Source organism: Microcebus murinus, chromosome X (genome assembly GCF_040939455.1).
Source record: "Microcebus murinus isolate Inina chromosome X, M.murinus_Inina_mat1.0, whole genome shotgun sequence".
NCBI classification, from domain to species: Eukaryota; Metazoa; Chordata; class Mammalia; order Primates; family Cheirogaleidae; genus Microcebus; species Microcebus murinus.
This window is the reverse complement of record NC_134136.1, coordinates 96,647,614-96,668,966: the sequence shown is the minus strand read 5'-3', so window position 1 is coordinate 96,668,966 and position 21,353 is coordinate 96,647,614. Positions and strand designations below refer to the sequence as shown.

Here is a 21,353-nt window from a genome sequence, read left to right as displayed (position 1 = left end):
TATCTTATCCCTCTTTCCACATGACAGCCTTTCAAATACTTGCTCTGTACTTTTCTAGTTTGTAATTTTAGGATCCACAATGAGTAGAATATTTATCAGAAGTCTGTTGTATCAATACAAGTAAGAACTTTTTAACTAGGGTTGTCCAACATGAAATGCCCTGCTTTTCAAAGGCAAAAGTTCTTGAGTCCCTAAAATATTCAAGCAGACTCTCAATAACAATTTTTCAAACATATAAAGGGTGTTTCTGTTTTGGGTGGGAGGGCGAAGTTAAGTGTCTTAAAACTCTTAAGTTATATGGTGAGGTGAAAGGGCTACTACTGCATATTTATATACAGCATGACACATATGCCCATCCCAATAAAAACAACTTGTCTGTTAAATGAAACCTTTACCTTAATATAAAGCATTTTTTCAATGGGTTCTGTAGTATTTAACAGAGAGACACCACTGACAGTAACACATTAAAAAAAAAAAGATGTTCACAAATTTAAAGAAGCATTCAAAGTTAAGGCTAACTTTTTAATTTAATTCTTCAGCAAAGATATTCATCATTTGTGCAGAATTATTTTTGGAATGGAAAACTTTCCTACCTCCAGTGCTAAGGCACAATCCTAATTAATAAAAGCCCATCATGAATCTTAAAACATAAGATGCTAAATTAAGAGAAGGCTGCCCAGCTTCTACACAGGATATAAAAAAGACAATAGAGTACAAAGTGAGGGGTGGGGATTATTGTTAGAAGCTGCTGAAGGAGTGCATTAAAGCCACACTAATTCCAAGCTGTCCCTCCTCCCTGTTCTTTTTAGAAAAGGCATGTGAACGCCTGTGTGTTGGCATTGTTAAAGAACAAGGAGAAAACAGCAGAGATGCTAGAAAAAAAGGTGTAAAGTTTAGACTCAGTGATATTGAAGTTATGGGCTATTTTCTCTCACCAAGAATCTCACGATGTATGCTTTAAAAATGTCCATTTCATAAGTTACAGAATAGACTCTAAATTAGGCCATAGAGTGGTCTCAACAAACAAAACAATAAAAACTTAAGAAAAAAGTATAGCAAAAAGAACCAATAAAGTCAGGGATGAGAAAATTTGGAGGTCTTAAAGGAATAGATCTTAGGCATTAAGTCAATACATTCTACAGATGGTTTATCAAAAGAAAAATAGCACAGTAAAGATAACAGATTCAAAATCATGGAAGATTATGTATTTTAAATGTGGAAAAAAATGAAAAACTCTGTTTAAAATGTTAAGGTTCAAATTTCCAAGATAGACATTCAGAATACAGTATAATTTTCTTTATTTAGCACTCTGCCAATATTCTCTATATTAATAGGTTTTTCTGATAATCAAATTCCATAATGTTTGTACTACAAAATTAGGAAGCACCTTATCAATTATCAAAGAAATATTAATTTATAGTCAGTATAGTATGATGTTCATTTCATTGATTTTTAGACATCTGATTTGTATTAATCAGTACAGCTGAGTAACCAGAATACATATTCCCCACCATGATGTTTAAAGGAACAAGCCAAATCAGAAATAGCTCTTAAGGTGATCTCATCTCATTCTAAACAGTCTCACAAATTTTGCACAAGTGATACGTAACTTTAAATGAAAAATAAAATATCTTGTGCCATCTCTTAAAGAATAATTTTTATAAAATTACTAATTGGCTACTAGGGGAAAATTATTGGCACAAAGTAACAAAGATGCTGCATATTTTTAGTTATTTGTTTTGTTTCATGTTATCAGAAAGAAAGATCTGTCTCATTTTTTAAAGATAATTTACACATTTCTGTTGTAAGTAGACTTATGGAAGAGCTAGACATACTCTTAACATGGTACCTGGCATGCAGAAAATAAATAATAAATGCCTACTGAATCAATGAATACATGCCTAGAACTAATTAGATAATACATTGATACAGCAAACCAAAAATACAATATGGAGATTTAGTTTATATTCCAGTAGCTAAATCTAGATATTAAAATGTTAGGGAATCCATGATTAAGAATGTTAAAGAATTTATAGCTCTAAAATGAATCAATGAGTTTGATAACTGTAGCTCTTATTTTCAATTATTTTAAAATTTCTGTGAAATAATCCAGAAAGTTGATTTTATTGGCATACTTTGTGTTTGTAATAGAAAAAAATATACATGAAATTGTCACATTACATCCCAGAGACAAGAACCTTCTAGAAGTTCTCAAGTATGAAGTTTAAATATTAAAATATTTTTTAAGATCAAATGCCACTTTTCCATTTAAAAATATAATCATAGGTACTTTTCCTTATTAAATATTAGTGGTACTATTTTCTCATTAAAGGAAAAAATTTCAGAGTATAATAAATTGAGCTATTAAGACCAAATATTAGGCTAAGATATGCCTGTGGCTAAGCAGAAGAAAGTCTGAGTGGACAGAAGAATGGAACTAATGAGAACATTGGAAAAACTAAGGGAAGTAGTTTAGTAGAAGGGTTAGTGTTTTATAACTTGAAGCCAAACTGATCACCAGATTCAGTGGCTCTGAAGCCCCTGTCCAAGTTCTTCTTTCTTGCTTTCGAAGGCTAGATTTTTTTTTTTTTTTTTTTTGAGACAGAGTTTCGGTTTGTTGTCCAGGCTAGAGTGAGTGCCGTGGCGTCAGCCTAGCTCACAGCAACCTCAAACTCCTGGGCTCAAGCGATCCTCCTGCCTCAGCCTCCCGAGTAGCTGGGACTACAGGCATGTGCCACCATGCCCGGCTAATTTTTTTTTTATATATATTTCAGTTGGCCAATTAATTTCTTTCTATTTATAGTAGAGACGGGGTCTCACTCTTGCTCAGGCTGGTTTTGAACTCCTGACCTTGAGCAATCTGCCCGCCTCGGCCTCCCAAGAGCTAGGATTACAGGCGTGAGCCACAGCGCCCGGCCCGAAGGCTAGATTTTTAAGAAAATTTTTTCTAACTAGCTCTGGCTTAGCTGTTTTCATTATAGAGCTTTGGGATAAGCTGACAGTACTGGAAGATCTCCATAAAGAAGGCTGGGCAAAATTCATACAGGACCGAGGCATTAGACAAAGCAGGCAAGAGAGCTTCTGACATATCAGGCTAGGTCTTGTGTGTGTGGGTGTGTGTGAGCATGCACGTACAGCCACTGCCATTTCTTTCTTCTCACATTTTTCCTTCCATCATTTTTGAAAAGGCCAACTTCTATATTTTCTGGAGTAATAAATTCTGGGTTTGGTTGTGCAGTGATTAAGTTATCTCAAAAGATTGTTGCTTATGTTATAAATTAAGGCCACATCAAAAAAGTTTCAGAGAAAAAACTCTACCTGATAATAAACTAAACCATGCTTCACCTCCCTACTCATATTGAGTTATAGTAAAAGATACATGAGAAAAATAAATTCGTACCAGAATTGATTTTTTAAAACCTTACGGTTGACAGTAATTAACTCTGTAGAGTAAGAAGGAAAGATGGTTGCTTTATAATTTCATCACTGCATTATTTATTTATTTTGCAATAAGTAAGTTATCACTTTTGAATTCAAAAACAAAAGAAAAATGTGGAAAAATTAAAAAACTTGCAAGGTATGTTTTATGGTACAATCCTGTTATATCTTAACCTACCATATTCTAGTAGTTGGTAACTAACCACAGGAGGTAAATTTTGTATACTGAGGGAAAAAAAATGAGGCATTTGTGATCTTCAGCTTTCTCTGGTGAGTGTGAACAAGGTAAAAAAGGGACTGAATTTAGGATAGGTACTTGCACAGTAAGCTAGAAAGCACTTATTGAGAAACTTACAATATGCTATTACTGAGCTGAAGAAAAGCGCTTTGCTTTTTTTGATGTGTGAAAATAGTAATAGGTAATAGTATGGCTGAATCTGATCATCTTTCTTGGTCAAAAAACATGTAAATCATATCTTGTATTACCTATGCTAGTGAGGGGTTGTCATCCTTTTACTTCTTATCTGGCCACATCATCTGCTGGTGTGACTCTGTAGCATCTAGAATTCATTCTTTGGTCATTTAAATTTGGCTTCATTACTTATTAACACTTTTTAGATTATTTTCCTGGCTGATGTAGGGCTATTGGTTATTTGCTAAAGTACAAGTTGCTATTTTAACACTTTTTACAAACTAATTAGGATGAAGCTAGGTGATGGACGACTTCCAAGGGAGACCCAGGGCTGTGAACTAAGCACTGGTAGTGATTTGAGTCATCCTTCTTGCCACAGGCAGCAGATTTTGTTGAGAAGAACAACTGCCTAAGGGTGCTGGAAGATCTGGTTTCTAACTGATTTATGACAATGACCTAGTCATTTCACATGTCATATTCTTGTGGCCTTCATCTTTGAAATGGGAGTAAACAGGAGGAAAATGGTTTCAATCGTAGAGAATGAGACTATAAGAGTCACAATGCAAAAAGCAGTAATTCTAGTTATTAGCATTCCAGCTTTGTGTTCGCCAGCATGAAGAGGGTATGCTGAACGTATGCTGTCCTGGCTTTCTCTTTACAAAATACCTAAAATGAAGAACTCTGCAATGTTTTGATTTTATGTCACATGATGGATAAAACAATACTTTAACTCTATTACATAATCAAATGGAAAAGAAGTTAGTAACAAAAGGGATTAGCTGTTATTAATTCATTCACTCTTTTATTCATTCAGTAGTGCTTGGCCTTCTATGGGCTATATACTGTTTTAGGTGATGGGTGTACAAGCCAGGAAATAAAATCCCTGCTCTTAAGAAGCTTAGATTCTGGTGGGTGCAGATGGAAAATAAATCAGTGAATAATATATAATATTATACTCATAGTGATAAAGCTGGGAAAAATATAAAACAGGGTAATGATACCAGAGGATAAATGGTGGTGGTGGTGAGACAGCTGAGTCAGACTGACTTGTCAGGGAAGGACTCTCTGAGGGAAAAGTATTTGAACTGAGACTTGAATAGCCAAATCTATAAATAAATATTTAAGTAAATATATCAGATAAGGTTATTGCTATTTGGAATATAAGATTTCTTTTGAGTTCCCAAATGTCCAAAGGCAAAAAGGAAAGGAGTATTGAGTGGTAAGAATGTAAAATGAGGGATATTTCTGTTTGAGATCCTAGAAAACAGCTAATATGTTAGCTTGAAACATACAAAATTGTTGATATTTCATTGTTTTGACCTACAAAAGCAGCATTTCATATGGTTCAACTCACAGTCTGGAACTGAACAAAGATAGGCTATGCAATTAAGTAAACATTATTTAATGCGGTTTGCCAGGCCTAATTCATTAAGTATTGTAATTGCCCTCTTTGCCAAAATCCAAATCTACATAAAATCAATATACAATTATATAACATTTATTGGACAGACTTACAATGTGACACATATAGATAATAAGTGATTTCTGGCATTACCTCATTGAATCCTCACACAACCTCAAAAGCTAGGTACTGTTACCATATGATTTAACAATGAAAATGCTGAGGTCTAGAGGTGTTAAATATTAAATAACTTGATTACTCATACCACTTATAAGTGGCAGAGTGACAAAGCAAGGATTTGACTGAGGAATGTCTCCAGAGACTGTACTCTAAGTTAGGATCACTTACTGTCTATAGGAATACATGCTTATTCATTTCATGAGGCAAAAATAGTTATGTCAAACTTATTATATTTTCAGAGTTATATGGTATTTATCCCCTATTTCATATATTTAACATTTCAATAGTGCCAAAATTTTTAAATGAGGTGATGTGATCTGGGGCATGTGTTTGCATGCACATATCAAAACACTGAACAAATATATTTGAAGACATAACATACATAGTAATAGAGCTGCTCATGCAGAAAATAATGATAAGCAGTTTGGCACATTTCTTTTCATGACCTTAAAAACAAATCACGGTTAGTCTAAACTATTGATAATTATATTTCTCTTGCCATTTATTTAGGCATGGACGTGGGATGCAACCTTGGTCAATGAAATCTGGAGATAAGTCTACTGGAAGGATCCAGGGAAAGTTTCCCTTGATCATACAAAAGAAGCTAAAGATAGGGCCTGGTCTCTGGCTTACTGGATGCTGTCTCGTGGGAAGTGATGCATGGAGATGTTGGCATTACAGAAAAGTCAACTGAGAGTCTTGACATTGGTGAGCCATGAAATTCACCCCAGAACAGCCTTACCTCTTGAATTTACTGTTTTTTTAAAGATAATAACTCATTATTTAAGCCAAAAAATGAGGGAGGTGTGATTAGAAATCCAACCTATAACCAGTATCAGAATTATAGCTAGACTATACTTTATATCCAATTTTTAGTGTTTAATGTCTCCCTAACAGTATTTCTTCAAAATCAGACAATATGTTATTAAAATAGTATTTGTTTACCTCTAGATTTTTCTGTTCGTATTTTATGTATCCTTGTTACATAATCAGCCAAGGATGGTGCTCTCAACTTAATGAAAGTGACATAATTTAGGTTCTCTGCTATTCTTTTTCTGAGTTTATCACATCTTTTTATTCACATTGCTTATATCCTTCTCTATCTACTCCTTCTAGACCTGCACTATTTTGGAAATTATTGATGATTTGCTCTTTTAAGTTGTTTGTGTGTGTGAATAATTTATCTGGACAATAAAAACAGTGAAAGATGTTGCAACATTTTTCTTTATTTTCAACTTGTTCCTTTTCTTCCCTTCAACACTAGTTCATATTCTGGGAATAGCGTCTCCTTGCCCACGTATCTCCTACCTGAATGTTCTTAAAAATCATGGCCTTTAGAAAATATTCAGGAAATTACTCTAGCATCCTTAAAACGACTGAAGAGGATGAATGTATTTTCTGCACTGTATTGGTAGTCATTATTTAGATTCTTTCTGCCTAGATAATTTAAGATATTAGGATACTGAGGTGCATATTCTGTGCAGTTCTGAAGTTATTAATAGCATAGAAAGGATATTAGATTTTAGAAAATAAATATATTTAAATATAATTTATTTTAATATATTTATTATAACTTATTAGAAAATATATTTAAAAATAAAATATAATATTAAAATATATTTCTCAGCAGATCTCATTTTGAAAGTGTCACTAATATCTTATCCAGATAACCTAATGTATACAGTAGCTACAAGGTAATAGATTTTATACTTCCTCCCTGCCCCAAAATGACCTAGGTTTTGCTTTAGATTTCTAAGACCAAGTTAAATACATGTATAAATTAAGTTAGAATACTGGTAGGTAATCTCCAAGACAATGAAAAAGTGAACATTATAAATTCATTGAGTAAATGAAGGCACCAGGAATGTGTGGTTAGGAAAGAGTACCCTTATAGCTGCTAGGGGGAAATTATCAGGATTGAGACTTTTGAAAACATCTGAATTGCCTAGTATGTACGGCAAAGGAAAGGGAGGTATTCTAAGCTAGTCTCAAAATGTATTAACTAAAACAGTATTTTAATGTTATGGTAGATGATTTCTGAATCAAGTATATCTTTATATATTTTGTCCCATACTTTTATGATTTATACTCTTTGAAAGTTGTATAGGCTGACATAATTTATAATTTAATTTAACTGAGGTATTATATGGCCCATACCTAGCAAGTTTTAAAACTGCTAATTGGGATAATGGGAAATTACTTGTCTTCTCCCAAATGTCAGTGAAGTAGGTCAAGATAATTAATATGCAAGCTGACTTTTCAGTCAAAGGAAAACAAGACAGGTCTCATCTGTGTACTTTTAGTATCATCCATTTCAGACTAAAATGAGTTCAGCCTGAGAAAATCACAGTATGACTCAGTTAAATAATTGAATTTCAAAATAAGACAAAAGGTAGTTCAACCATGAGAACACAGATTGAAGTCTGTTCTAAGGAAGGCTAAATTTACACTTTATAAGCAGGGCCAAATTCCACTTCCATAAGGAAACTGAAAAACATCTAGGGCATAGATTTAGGTACATCTTGCTTCTTAGATTGCTCTGTAAGCTCGTAAGCACTATATCATATATAACATATTATATAAAGAGAGGTAAAATATAAATAAGAAAGAGGTTTGGTTGATGACATAATTCTTTACCCTTAAGGCATAAGGCAGGCTATGTTTTATTCCATTACTTCTTTTGCCCACTTGCCTGATGCTTCCTATTTTTAATTTCTTGGTAAACTGAGAAAAATGTTTGGAGCTAAACTTATTTCCTCTGCAATTCTCTACTTGATTAGTGCGAATTCACTTTAGTAGGTCAAACTGAATGTTTGCCTCAAGCAGGATAGTTAGTAACATACCACTGCTGGACTTTGATTTTTACAAGCACAGGTTTGCCTGCTGACCTGTGCAGCAGCACGGTGAATACTCTCTGTTGAAGGACGTGCATGTAAATCTGAGGCTGATATAACAGCCACAGCTTTGTTCCTGTGCATAATTTTTGCTCTGCTGATATAACACCAAGCAGCTTGATTTGAATAAGCAGCGTGAGTACTTAGTCCTAATGGCCAACTAGGGCAGCCATGAAGATGACATCCCTTAACTAGACCTTAAAGATTCTTTTGAAAACACTGGTTTTTAAAGCTGACGCTTCCCAAATGAAATGTTCATCAAATTGCACATTCCTAAATATTAGAAATAGCAATGCTTTCAGAAAAGATATCATGAGAAAGGTGAACATATGTTCCATTGAATGAGAAGCATCTACCAGGTAAGCATGAAATGTACTAATCTGTTGAGAACAGTTTGAAGTACACCGAGACATCAAGTGGTAAAGTTTATGGAAAAATACCCAGAAAGAAATGAGGCCTAAAAAATAGTGGAAGGCCACCTTTGGTGAAGCAGATCTGACTAAAATAGCATGGACTGCTCCAAAGTTTTGAATTGTAAAACCAAAATGTACAATGCCAAATTTACTGACACACTAACTAGGGCTGTAATGCCTTATCGCAACTATTTTACAAAGACAGTCCACTGAAAAAGATGGAAAGTACTGAATAACTACCCACTTAACTCATTTGAAACGTGAAGGAAAAAACTCCGGCTTAGGAGTGCATCTATGGCTAAAAACAAATCCAATTCACAGAAAAACAAAAAAGAGACTCCAGAAAAAAAAAATTGAAAGCCTTCTAACTAGAGATGCTCTTTGGGCTACTGGAAACCTGAAGGAAGTGTCTAGCACAATGCTGTGTTTTCCTTTCATGTCCTGGGACATGCTTGCTCCTTTCTAGTCCTCCCTTACACAATGACCAGAACGAACCGTCAAGTGCCTAGCTTATCTGAAACAAGACAGCATCAGTGACTCGACCTGTAGGAGTGATTGAATGTTTTCTGAACAGAATTCTCTATTTCACAGGGCTGTGCCTAATTTCAACACAGTTTATTTTAAAATGGGTGAGATAAAGTGTTTTCTCCAGTATGTTTGTAAAATAATAAACAAGCCTCACAACTTAGTCATACCAGTTGTGTAGTACCTGAATGATAGTCGAAATAAAGTTTCTAACTCATTTGAGTTAAATTTTAGAAAACAATGTACTAATTTTGGTAATCATTAGAATATTAAACATGTATTATTATGCTTTCCTGAACTCCTACAGAGGCCTAGCATGCTCCTAAATATTTCTTCTTTGAGAGCCTTCCATAATGTTTGGTAGATGTGAATATTGGGATAGCTTGGCAGATAATGGATGATAATTACTTTTCTTGCACCAACAGTATACCTTTTATAATGTTTCTCATGTAGATTATGGCTAAAATATACTTCACAGGAAGATGATTCAGCTTATGAATTTTATTATAAGCAGTTATTATATTTTATTGGTAGATTTAATTTTCATTAAATAATGCAATGAAGATCCATACCCTAAAAGGAAATCCATTGTATTCTCTTGTCAATAATTTCCAAAGTGTTATTTAAAATAAGCCAAGCTTTATATTGACATAGGGCTCCTGACCTGTTGGTAGCCTGTGAGCTTTGTGTTCTTTTTCCAGTTGTGATGAAGAATATACTAATACATCTTGTATATAAAGACCTGCATACTTGCAAAATGGGCTGAAGGTTACATTTTGTTTGTATCCTTTAAAAAGAGAAGGCTAATGCCCTATGGGTTTCAAACCAGTAATTGTGGTTTCATCACCATTGGCTCAAGTTGTGTGCACTAAGTGGCCCAGACTAGACTACATTTTGAATTAAGAGATGCAAACAGTTTTATCTTCTATACTGGTTTTTTTTTTTTTGCACTTTACATTCAGGACTTATAGCCAAATTTAGATTTTCTAACGAAAATAGCTGAGTTATAGCCTTTCCCTTAAACTAGCCTGGGTTTCTGGACTGATATCATATCAGTTATAAACAGATGTTTGGTATGACATGTTGAATAAAGAATTTGATAAGTAGAAAGCATATTCTTACTGCTTATAAGACAGAGGGTTACTTAATTGGCATCGCTCTTAAGAGTTGACTCACATAAATTGAGCTTTGTGATCAACATATATACCAAGAAAATAGGTGGATACTTTTGGCAACTTGGTTTCTAGAAACAAGTTCAGCTATTTGGAGTTGATAGAAATGCTATGTGAAATCTCTCCTTGGAAAAACTGTCTTTTGAATTTTTCCTTTAAATCTTTTGACAGTGAAAAGGGAAGAAGATATATTTGTATATGTGTAGGTGTGGGTGGGTATATATGTCTGTGTGTGTGTGTATGTGTCTGTGTGTGTGTGTATTCACTTATTCAATCAAGGCTCTGCATTTATAGTTTCTTAACCCAACTCAGGGGGCAACCACTATGGGCCAATGAGATGAAAGTAGATAAGAAAGAAAAAAATGAATACCATTAACCTTAAAAAGCAAATGGATAGTTGGAGAAAAATTTATTTGCTCCAGATGTGGGTATCCTAGGATATAAACTTCATTACTCATCATTTTTTCCCCCAGTTACTGAAATTCTGAAAGTAGGACACCAAGGGAGACTTAAGATACCATACAGCAAGGTCACTATTTAAAGAAAAAAAGGGAAACAAAATTATATTTTCTTCAAATAAGAAGTCTGAAAAGGTACGGACTTTGTGTACATAGGCTAAAAATCTCCAGAAACATACTTACTTTTTTCTCCTATGTTTTCCCCTGCTGCCTCCCCTTCCTCCTCCTCCTCCTCCTCCTCCTCTTCCTCCACCTCTGGTGGTTGCACGTCATCCTGTGGGTCACAGGCACTAACTGGCGCATTCAGACAGCAGTGGTTGAACCCGCTATCTCGAGGCAGAGTAAAGCTTCGAGGCTTGCCCCCATTTCCATTTAGCACTTGCATCCTCTCACTCTCAGCTAAGGGGTATGGCCCATAGTGATCCTGCAGGTGGCACTTCTGAGTTGGAAGGGTGGACTGCCTCCTGTGCTCCGGGGAGATGGCCGCGGAGTCAGAGAAGACGGAATCCTCCAGGGGCAGAGTCTGAAGATAGTGTAAGCCCGAACTGGTCAGTGGTGTCTCAATTAAATCCTGCCAGGAGCGGCGCTGGCTGGCTGTCTTGCGAATGGGAGACACGGCACTGCTCCCAGTTACTTCCTGGCGAAACTCCTCATGGGAAGACTGAGACTGAGAGGTCTCCGTGGAGGAAAGCCGGCTGTGTTTTGCTTCCACATAAGGACTGGCACAACTCATCTGTGGAAAGGGGCCTCTTATTAGTTTCTACCAAAATAACAGACCATTTCTACTGTCAAGTAACACATTTGGTTTTCATCAAGTAATATTTAAGTAGATGAACTCATACATAGCCAAGTTAATGACTAGGCCAGTTTGCAGATGTCTCAAAGTTAGGCTCCAGCTTACATTTTAAGAGACAGAGACATGGATGTACTGAAATGCTGCTATATTAGGCCCTCATGAAAAATCTGACATATTAATGTAAAATTTTACAATGAAAATATGAGAAAATGTGCTTACATAAGAAATACCGAGCAACTAAAAAAATGTCAAAGTTTAACAATCTCTACACATTTTGAAATCCTGAATAAGTTTTTGTCCCCAGATTCAAATTTCTGGATTTTATGTAGCTTAGGGGTGAGGACAAAGAGAGAGTCTTTTGGATCCGAGAACAAGTTGCCTATGAACAGACAGAACCCTTCCTCTTCTTCACAGGGGAATGTCTGCTCCTATGGGTGCCACAGTAAAACTGTCTTATGGTCTTCTTAATTCTATGGCACTTTCTAGAAGGTTAAAAATGTAGGCAGGATGTGATTATACCCTGCTGGGGATCAGCATTAGCTTTGAGCATAGATATTGCAGGGTACATAAACACAAAAGAAAGTGGAATAATTTTATCCCCAGAATTTAAAGTTTGGAAATACATGTTATAGCACAAAGTACACCTCAGAAAAAGGACTGGCATCAAGTGAACACTGTAAAATACTTGCAGGTACCCCAAGTGCCTCAAGCCTTTAGCTTTGGGGGATAATATACCAGTCCAGTCAGGAGGAAACTGATTTGCTAAATGGGATCATTACAAATGACGCTGAGGTGGTGGCCAGGACAATGAAATGAAGGTACATGCCCCTCCTTCTGGTAAAGGAGAAGTTACTTGGCATCTTCTGTGGGTTTTACCTTCCTTCATGTTAATAATAATGTGAATACTTTTTCTCCTCGAAATTCACAAGTTGCTATGTTTAAAGAGTTATTCAGTAAAGCTGCAGTTTCCCTTTCTTCCTGTTTTATAAATATTTTTAAAGAATTATTCAGATCCTGATGTTTTAGAAAAAGACTGAAAATATGAATTGCCTCCTCCCCCCAGAGTAATACAGAGGTTGAAATAGGTTGGCTGTTGTTGTCACCTAAATCCAGCTTCCATTTCTTTGTGGAAGACTTTGTTTCAAGACAGGCAAAATTGATTCTTATGGTACTATGACTATGGAACATATTGTGTAAACTGGAACACTACTGAGACAGTCTTGGTAACTCTGATGGGAAATGAGCATAAAGTGGGATAGTCTCAAGCAAACCAGAACAGCTGTTTACCCTATTAAAAGATTACAGTACAGTCTACACACAGAGTAATTTACAGAGGTTTAGGAAGTCTGGAGCACCATATAAACATATACATTCAACCAGACCCCATGGCTGTCTAAAAAGATACATGCCAAAGCATTCTCAATAAAGATGTAATATTAATTTTTATGAGTTGCTTCTAAAGGACACAGGAATGAATTTTATTAGTATGGAATTTTATTAGTATGGAATGGTAAAGTCTAGTAGTGTGGTTAGTGTCAATTTACATATATTTTTCTAAAAATACTTTTTTTGTGGTTGATATCTCCACGAAGGCTACTTTGACACTAACAGTATATATATATTTTTAATAAAACTGGACAGATACTTATTCTGCTTAGACTCTGTGGTGACTATCTGCTGATTAAATATTCTATGTATACTTAAAAAATTTTCCTTACTGATTTTAGACCCCTAATTCTCTTTTCCTCTAAGAAACCTGAGGTTTGACACGTGATTGACCTCAGAGATTTTTGTAAACACACAAAGGGATGTTTCAGGTCAAAGAATTTGGTGACATATTCCTGTTGTTAACTTACAGAAGGAGGCCGTGGGTATGTATCATAAGGGGGTGGTGGGCTGTCTTGTTTTGGTGTTGATGGAGTATCTGCTTCTTCCTTGTCACTCTCACTCCAGTAATCTGAAAATTCACACATGGACACATCACATTTTATTGAATATTTTTAGCCATATTTTTAGGAACATACATTACCATTTAATGAACAAATTTAAAGTTCACTTCTATACCATGCTCCCCAGCACTTCCCTAGCCCAGTCTCACCAACTTTTATTTTCAATTGGGTTTTGAGGGGAAAGGAAGAATACAATCACCTAATTCTGACCTCTTTTTAAAGCAAATGATTACATGCAGCTATAATTTTAGAGAATTAAGAAAAAGACACTGCATAAAGTCAAATCAGGTTTAGGGTGCTTTAGATTCCAGGTCAAATTATTCTGAAGCTTCAGTTAATGAACAATATCACATGATGCCTCTTAAAGGAATATCATGTTATCCTAAAGGTGAATACTCAAAGAAAAGCAATATATACATTGCTGTAGATCTCTACAGATATAAACAGCTTCAAAAATATTCTCTTCTCTGGCTTTAATTCACTGGTTATCTAACAATCACTATTTCCAGAGTCATGCTGACATGAATCTCTATAACACCATACTCCCACCTCTCCTTGGAAATACATGGCAAACCTTGATTCTTGCCAAATGCAAAAGGGCAAATCTGTTGATGTGGGCTGCAAGTTCCAAACTTCCAGAACTACTTAAAAGGGTAGCAGCAAATGTAAGCCGCTAGACAATGTGACTTGGCAGACCTCAGATAAAAGGGAGGGAGAAGAATTCTGGGGGACACATACTAGAGTGAGTCAAATGCAGCAAAAGAGCCAATAATCAGAATCTATTCTACTAATATCTCAACTACCGTGTAACTGTTGGGTTTATTCCTTATGTGCTTTATAAGAAAAAAACCCAGAAGTGTTATCCATATCAATTTCAGATAAGAGAAAAGATATTAAAACAAAAGGTTCCCTATTATTATAAAAGTTTAAATAAGAAAGAACCATCACAAGGCTTGACTAATATTCAGATGTAGGTGAAAAGTCACAGCACGTGTATTTACAGGAACCCCTCTCCACACAAGAATTCCTACTTTGTAATATTTTTTATATATTTTCCCTGCAGTACTGATTAATATTAATAAGTACAGTTAGCATTTCTTGAGAAATGACTATATGCTGAATAGAAAGAAATAGAGCTGGGCTTTGAACTAAGAAATTGCCTTACCCTAAAGCTCCGAGGACTAAGTTGCTGGTACTCTTTTGTATAACATAGCAGGAGAGTTTGTTGTGAAGTATACTGATGATCATTTTATCCCCTTACTTCCTTTGCTACGTATCTCTGGCTATTGTGAACACAAACTCTTCAGCAATGGAGACTGGGAATAAATTGTCCATTATGTTCAGGCCTCAAAACACAAGGACTCTGAAAATTCTATTCCTACATTAATTATTCCCTTTCAGTAAAAGATAACCAAGGACTAGTTAATCTAAATTCGATATCTGTTTTTTCCATTGAATCATGCCAGTGACAGTATACCAAGTCTTTCCTCAAATAAGAATGGACATAGCAAACCCTGAACCTAGCAAACACTGGTGGAAAAAGCACGAACTATATACTCAGGCAGGTGTAGGTTCAATTCTCAGCTAGACAAGTGCACTTACCATCTCTGTGCTCTTGTGATGGCTACTTAACTTCTCTGAGTTTGTTTTGTCATCTGTAACAGGGGGCTAATAATAACTGCCTTTCAGAGTTGTATGTGTGTGGGCACTAAATACACCAAACAAGGTAACATATTCAAATGCCTTGTACCTCGAAGCACTCAATCAATATTAGGACCCCTTATCTTCTTGGATGCATTTGTGGTAGCTGCCAGGACAGTCTGACCTAGGTCACATAGACAATAAATGCCTGGTGTTCATCTTCTCAGATATTGTTTTTTTTTTTTTTTTGTAACAAGTCCCAGCAATGAAAAGTGCAATCTGGAGTCCTGGGGCCTTGGCTTGGTAGTTTCGTAAGAGCTTGAAATACTACTGGGAAGACACTGCTGGAGGTGAAGGGAATGACAACCTACCCGCCCAAGCAAAGATCACTCTGCCCTTATCCTTCCCACTATTTCCAGGAACTGTGGCATCTGTGCTTAGTTTCTCCTTGATGTTTGCATTGATACCCCCCATCCTCCCCTGTTTTTTTCTGGGACTACAGGCACGTACCACTGAGTCTGGCTAATTTTTCTATTTTTAGTAGAGAAAGGGTCTTGCTCTTGCTCAGCCTTGTCTTGAACTGCTGAGCTCAGGTGATCCTCCCCCGTTGGCCTCTCAGAGTACTAGGATTACAGATGTGAGCCACCACACCTGGCTTAGCTCATTTTATTTTTAAATTTCAAAATATTACAGGGGGTAAAAATGTTTCTAGTTACATGTATAGATTTTGTTATGCTTGAGTCTGGATGATACCCATCACCCAAATAGTGTTCATTGTCCCAATAGGTAGGTTTTTGCCCATATCCTCATCCTCTTTCCCCTGGCTTTATTTCTACTGAGTTTTACTTCCCCCCGAGCATGTGTGTTCATCAGTTAGTTCCATTTTAATAGTGAGTACAAGTGATGTTTGTTTTTCTATTCTTTAGATACTTCACTTAGGATAATGGTCTCCAGTTCCATCCAAAATGTTGCAAAAGGACTTAATTCATCCTTCTTTATGGCTGAGTAGTACTCCATAGTATCAATATACTACATTTTGTTAATATACTCATGAACTGATGGTACTTGGATTAATTCTACATCTTTGCAATTGTGAATTGTGCTGCAATAAGCATTTCAGTGGAGGTATCTTTTTGGTAAAATGACTTCTTTTCCTTTGGGTAAATACCCAGTAGTGGGATTGCTGGATCGAATGGTTCTTTTAGTACTTTTAGTTCTTTGAGGAATCTCTATACTGTTTTCCATAGAGGTTGTACTAATTTGCAGTCTCTCTAAAAGTATATAAGCATTCTTTTATCTCTGCATTCATGCCAGCACCTATTGTTTTTGGACTTTTTAATAAAAACCATTCTAAGTGGGTTAAGGTGATATCTTATTGTGGTTTGCATTTCCCTGATAATTAAGGATGTTGAACATTTTTTCATGTTTCTTGGCCATTAGTCTATCTTCTTTTGAAGAGCTTCTGTTCATGTCTTTTGCCAACTTTTTAATGGGCTTGTTTTTCCCTTGCTGATTTGCTTGAGTTCTTCTTTGTAGATTCTGGTTATTAGCCCTTTATCAGATGTACAGCTTGTGAATATTTTGTGTCATACTGGAGGTTATCTATTTTCTCTGTTGATTATTTCCTTAGCCATGCAGCAGCTTTTTAATTCAATAAAGTCCCATTTATTTACTTTTGTTGTTGCTATGATTGTCATTGGGGTCTTCTTCACAAATTCTTTGCCTAGGCAATATTTTGACCTTTTCTTTCCCGATTTGGATAACCTTTATTTCTTTCTCTTGCCTGAGTGCTTTGGCTAGGACTTCCAGCACTATGTTGAATAGAAGTGGTGACAGTGGACACCCTTGTCTTGTTGCAGTTCTTAGTGTGAATGCTTTCAACTTTTCAACATTCAGTATGATGTTGGCTGTGGGCTTGTCATATATGGCTTTTATAATCTTAACATATGTTCCTTCTATGCCTAGTTTGTTGAGGGTTTTTATCATGAAAGGGTGCTAAATATTGTTAAATGCTTTTTCTGCATCTACTGAGATGATCATATGGTCTTTGTTTTTGCTTCTGTTTATGTATTGAATCACATTGATTGATTTCCGCATGCTGAACCACACTTGCATTCCTGGGATGAAGCCCAATTGGTCATGATGGTTGTTTTTTTGATGTGGTGTTGAATTCAGTTTGCTAGTTTTTTATTGAAAACTTTTACATGCATAATCATAAGGGATACTGGCTTCATAGAATGAGTTGGGGAGGATGTTATGGAATAATTTCTTGATGTTATGGAATAATTTCTGCAGTATGGGTACCAGGTATTCTTTGTAGGTCTGGTAAAATTTGGCTTTGAATCCATCTGGGATAGGGTTTTTTTTTGTTGGAAGATTTTTGTTAATGCTTCAATCTCATTGCTTGTTACTGGTTTATTCAGGAGTTCTATTTCTTCCTCATTGAGTCTTGGGAGGTTGTGTGTTTCCAGGAATTTCTTCATTTCCTCTATATTTTTGACGTTATGTGCATCAAGATTTTCATAGTATTCACAAATGATATTTTGTATTTTTGTGGTATGAGTTGTAATATATCCCTTTTCATTTCTGATTGAACTTATTTGGGTCCTTTCTCTTCTATTCCTAGTTAATCTAGCAAGAGGTCCATCAATTTTGTTTATCTTTTCAAAGAATCAATTTTTGTTTCATTGATCCTTTGTACTTTATTTTTGGTTTTCATTTTGTTTAGTTCTGCTCTGACCTTAGTTATTTTTTTTCTTCTGCTGGCTTTCTCTTTGGTTTGCTCTTCCTTTTCTAGTTCCTTGAGATGTGTCATTATATTGTTAATTTGTGATCTTTCTGTCTTTTCCATGTAGGCATTTAAAGCTATGAATTTTCCCCTCAGTACTACTTTTGCTAAATCCTATACATTTTGGTAGCTTATGTCCCATTTGTCATTTAGTTCGAGGAATCTTTTGATTTCCATCTTAATTTCATTATTGACTGAATAATTGTTCAGCAGTAGCTTCTTTGATATCCATGACTTGTATAGAATTGAGTGTTTCTGTTGGAGTTGATTTCTAGTTTTGTTCCACTGTGGTCTATGAAGATACATGGTATGATTTCTATTTTTTTGAATTCATTGAGACATGTTTTGTGGTCTAAGATATGATCGATCTTAGAGAATATTCCATTTACTGATGAGAAGAATGTATATCCAGTAGTTTTTGGGTAAAATGTTCTGTAAATGTCTGTTAGGCACATTTGTTTTAGAGTCTCACTTACGCCCAGTGTTTCTTTACTTGTTTTCTGCTTGGATGATCTGTCCAGTTCTGTCAGCGGGGTGTTGAAGTCCCTGGAAATTATAATGCTGCTGTTTATATCTTTGCTTAGGTCTAGTAGAGTTTGCTTTATGAATCTGGGTGATACTGTGTTAGGTGCATCAATATTTAAGATTGTTGTATCTTCTTCCTGAATTCCTCCCTTCACCATTATATAATGACCATCTTTGTGTTTCTTTACTACTGTTGATTTTGAGACAGTTTAATCTGATATGAGAATGGTTACACATGCCTTCTTTTGGTTTCCATTCGCATGGAATATTCTTTTCCATCTCCTCACCTTGAATCTGTATGAGTCCTTGTGGGTTACATGAGTTTCCTGGAGACAGCAGATACTTGGAGTATATTTTTCATCCTTTCAGCCAGCCTGTGTCTCTTGAGTGGGGCCTTTAGACTGTTCATGTTGATTGATGAACTGATAAGTGGGATGCTCTTCTATTCATCCTGTTGGGTAGTACCTTATTGCTTTGTTTTACCTCTTGTGTTACTGTTTTATATGAGCTCTGAGCTGTAGCTTTTGGGTGCTTTTACACTGGTGGGTGTTCACTGTGCTGATCCATGGATAATGCAGTTCTGAGTATTTCCTGCAGGGCAGGTCTGGTCTTGAGAAATTTCCTCAGTGTTTACTTGTGTGGAAAAGTCTTTATTTCTCCTTCATATATGCAACTCAGTTTTGCAGAATACAAAATTCTAGGCTGGCAGTTATTCTATTTAAAAAGGGCCAATCCCTTCTGACTTGTAAGGTCTCCATTTAGAAGTCTGCAGTTAGCCTGATTGGTTTTCCTAGTAAGTTACTTGATGTTTTTACCTCACAGCTAGCAGGAGTTCCTCTTTTGGGTTGACATTGGATAGTGTGATGACTATGTGTCTTGGCAATTGCCTCTTTGCAATTAATCTTCCAGGTGTTTGTTGAGTTTCTTGTATATGGATGTCTAAATCTGTACCAAGACCAAGGAAGTTTTCCTCAATTAGTCCCTCAAATAGGTTTTCAGCCCTTGTACATTTTCTTCTTCACCCTCAGGGATGCCTATGATACTTATATTTGGCCATTTTACACAATCCCATATTTCTTGTAGGCTTTGTTCATTCCTCTTAATTCTCTGTCCTTTATTTTTGACTGAGTTAATTTAAAAGAGTTGTCTTCAAGCTCTGAGATTCTTTCTTCTGCCTAGTTTCATCTATTCGTAAAACTTTCCACTGTGTTTTGTATTTGCTTAAATGAATTTTTCATTTTTAAAAGTTCTATTTGTTTTTTCTTAATATGTTGATCTGTTTAGTGACTTTTTCATTCATTTCCTGAATTGTTTTTCTGATTTCTTTGAGTTGGTTTCCATTTTCTCTTGGATTTCACTGAGCTTCCTTATAACCCGTATTTGGAATTCCTTAACTGTCATTTCAATATTTTCATTTTGGTTGGTATCCACTGCTAGAGAGCTGGTGTTATCTTTTGGGGGTGTCTTTTTGCTCTGATGTTACATACTTCTGAAGTTCTTTTTCTGATTCCCTCTCATCTTCAGCAGTTGTCACTTCTCATTTTTGGATTCTCTTTTGTTTAGATGGGGTTTCCCCCTCACTCATAAGGGAGTATCTGTAGCATATGTTGGGTAAGAAACTTTGGCTTTGCCTGTGGGTGCTTTGATGGGGGTCTAATTTCTGGATGGATACCTTGGTTATGGATATCCTTAGTATGGTGTTTTTCTCAGTTGCTAGTTGTTTGTAGGCTGTAGCAGCAGTGAACTATGTGTGTGGACAGATTCCCCGTCTCTCTTTGATGAGGGAGGATGGAGGTCTTTGAGGTCCTTTCTCTTTTCCCTGCCCTGTGGTCTTCTTAACAGTGTGAATTGCATTGGCATGCCTAGTATAATCTCTGAGACAGTAAGTGGTGCCTGTGGGTAAGAATCAACCACACCTGTATGCTTGAGTCAGTTAATGCTTTAAAGGGCTGTGCAAATTGACCTCCCTGTCAGTAGGTGGTGCTTGCTGGAAGGAACAAGGTGCAGTATTCCTTTTAGGACCTGTGCCTGGCTTTAGCCCCTCAGGAGAAGCACTCAGATGCCCCAGATAGTGGCTGGAGCCCTGGAACTTCCAGGTGAGTCCTTATTCACCACCATAGCAGAGGTGAGTCAGGGAGTGAGGCTGGGCAGGGCTGGGCTGGGTGAGCCTCCAATCAGGCTCTGCAAAATCTGGCAAGGTAGCTATTGGGGGGTGGTCAAAGGTCTGCTCCCAGCCTTCTGGGGAAAGTCACCAGGGAGGGGCTGAGGTGGCCCGACATAGCCAGAAAGTCTGCTTGTGGAGGAGGGTGCCATCTGATATCCACAATATTGTTGTTGAGAGTGGGTTTTACTCTTTTCCCTACTCCCCTGTGCTATGGTTTCTCTTTGGTGTCTGACGGTAGGCAAGAGGTCAAACTAGCTGAGCTCCCCATCAATGGTGCTGTGGGCTAGGAGCTTCCCTGTCCATGATCCCACCCTAGGCTGAGAGCTCAGTTTTCCTGTGGGGGGAGGGGTACTCTGTGAGTGTGCTACGGCTGGGACCCCCACAAGCTCTCTTTTCAGTTCTGCTCACACGGGCTCCCTTACTTCTTGAGATTAGTTCACAAATCTCCCCTGCATGCCCCCAAGCAACATGATTAAGTCCTGGGGGTACAGGATCTGGCCTGTGGGCCTGTCCCTGGGTCCCTGAAGATCAATTCCTGACCATGCCAGGGAGAAGCATTCTGGTCCCAAGTTGCCTATGAGGGTGCTTGAGCAGGT

The 21,353-nt window shown here is 36.6% G+C and overlaps 1 protein-coding gene across 6 annotated transcripts in view; it reads right to left on the bottom strand.

Annotated features, from left to right (window-relative positions):
* Positions 1 to 21,353, bottom strand: part of CNKSR2 (connector enhancer of kinase suppressor of Ras 2) — a 268,980-nt gene that overhangs the window by 32,964 nt on the left and 214,663 nt on the right. For all 6 annotated transcript variants that reach the window (XR_012916031.1, XM_012784628.3, XM_020285003.2 and 3 more), the window contains 2 exons: positions 13,547 to 13,647; positions 11,078 to 11,627 (listed from right to left, as the gene is read on the bottom strand). Coding sequence is in view for 5 of the 6 variants with exons in the window: in XM_012784628.3 (XP_012640082.1) it covers positions 11,078 to 11,627; positions 13,547 to 13,647 (651 nt within the window). In the remaining variant the exon portion in view is untranslated. The remainder of the gene's footprint in view (positions 1 to 11,077; positions 11,628 to 13,546; positions 13,648 to 21,353) is intronic.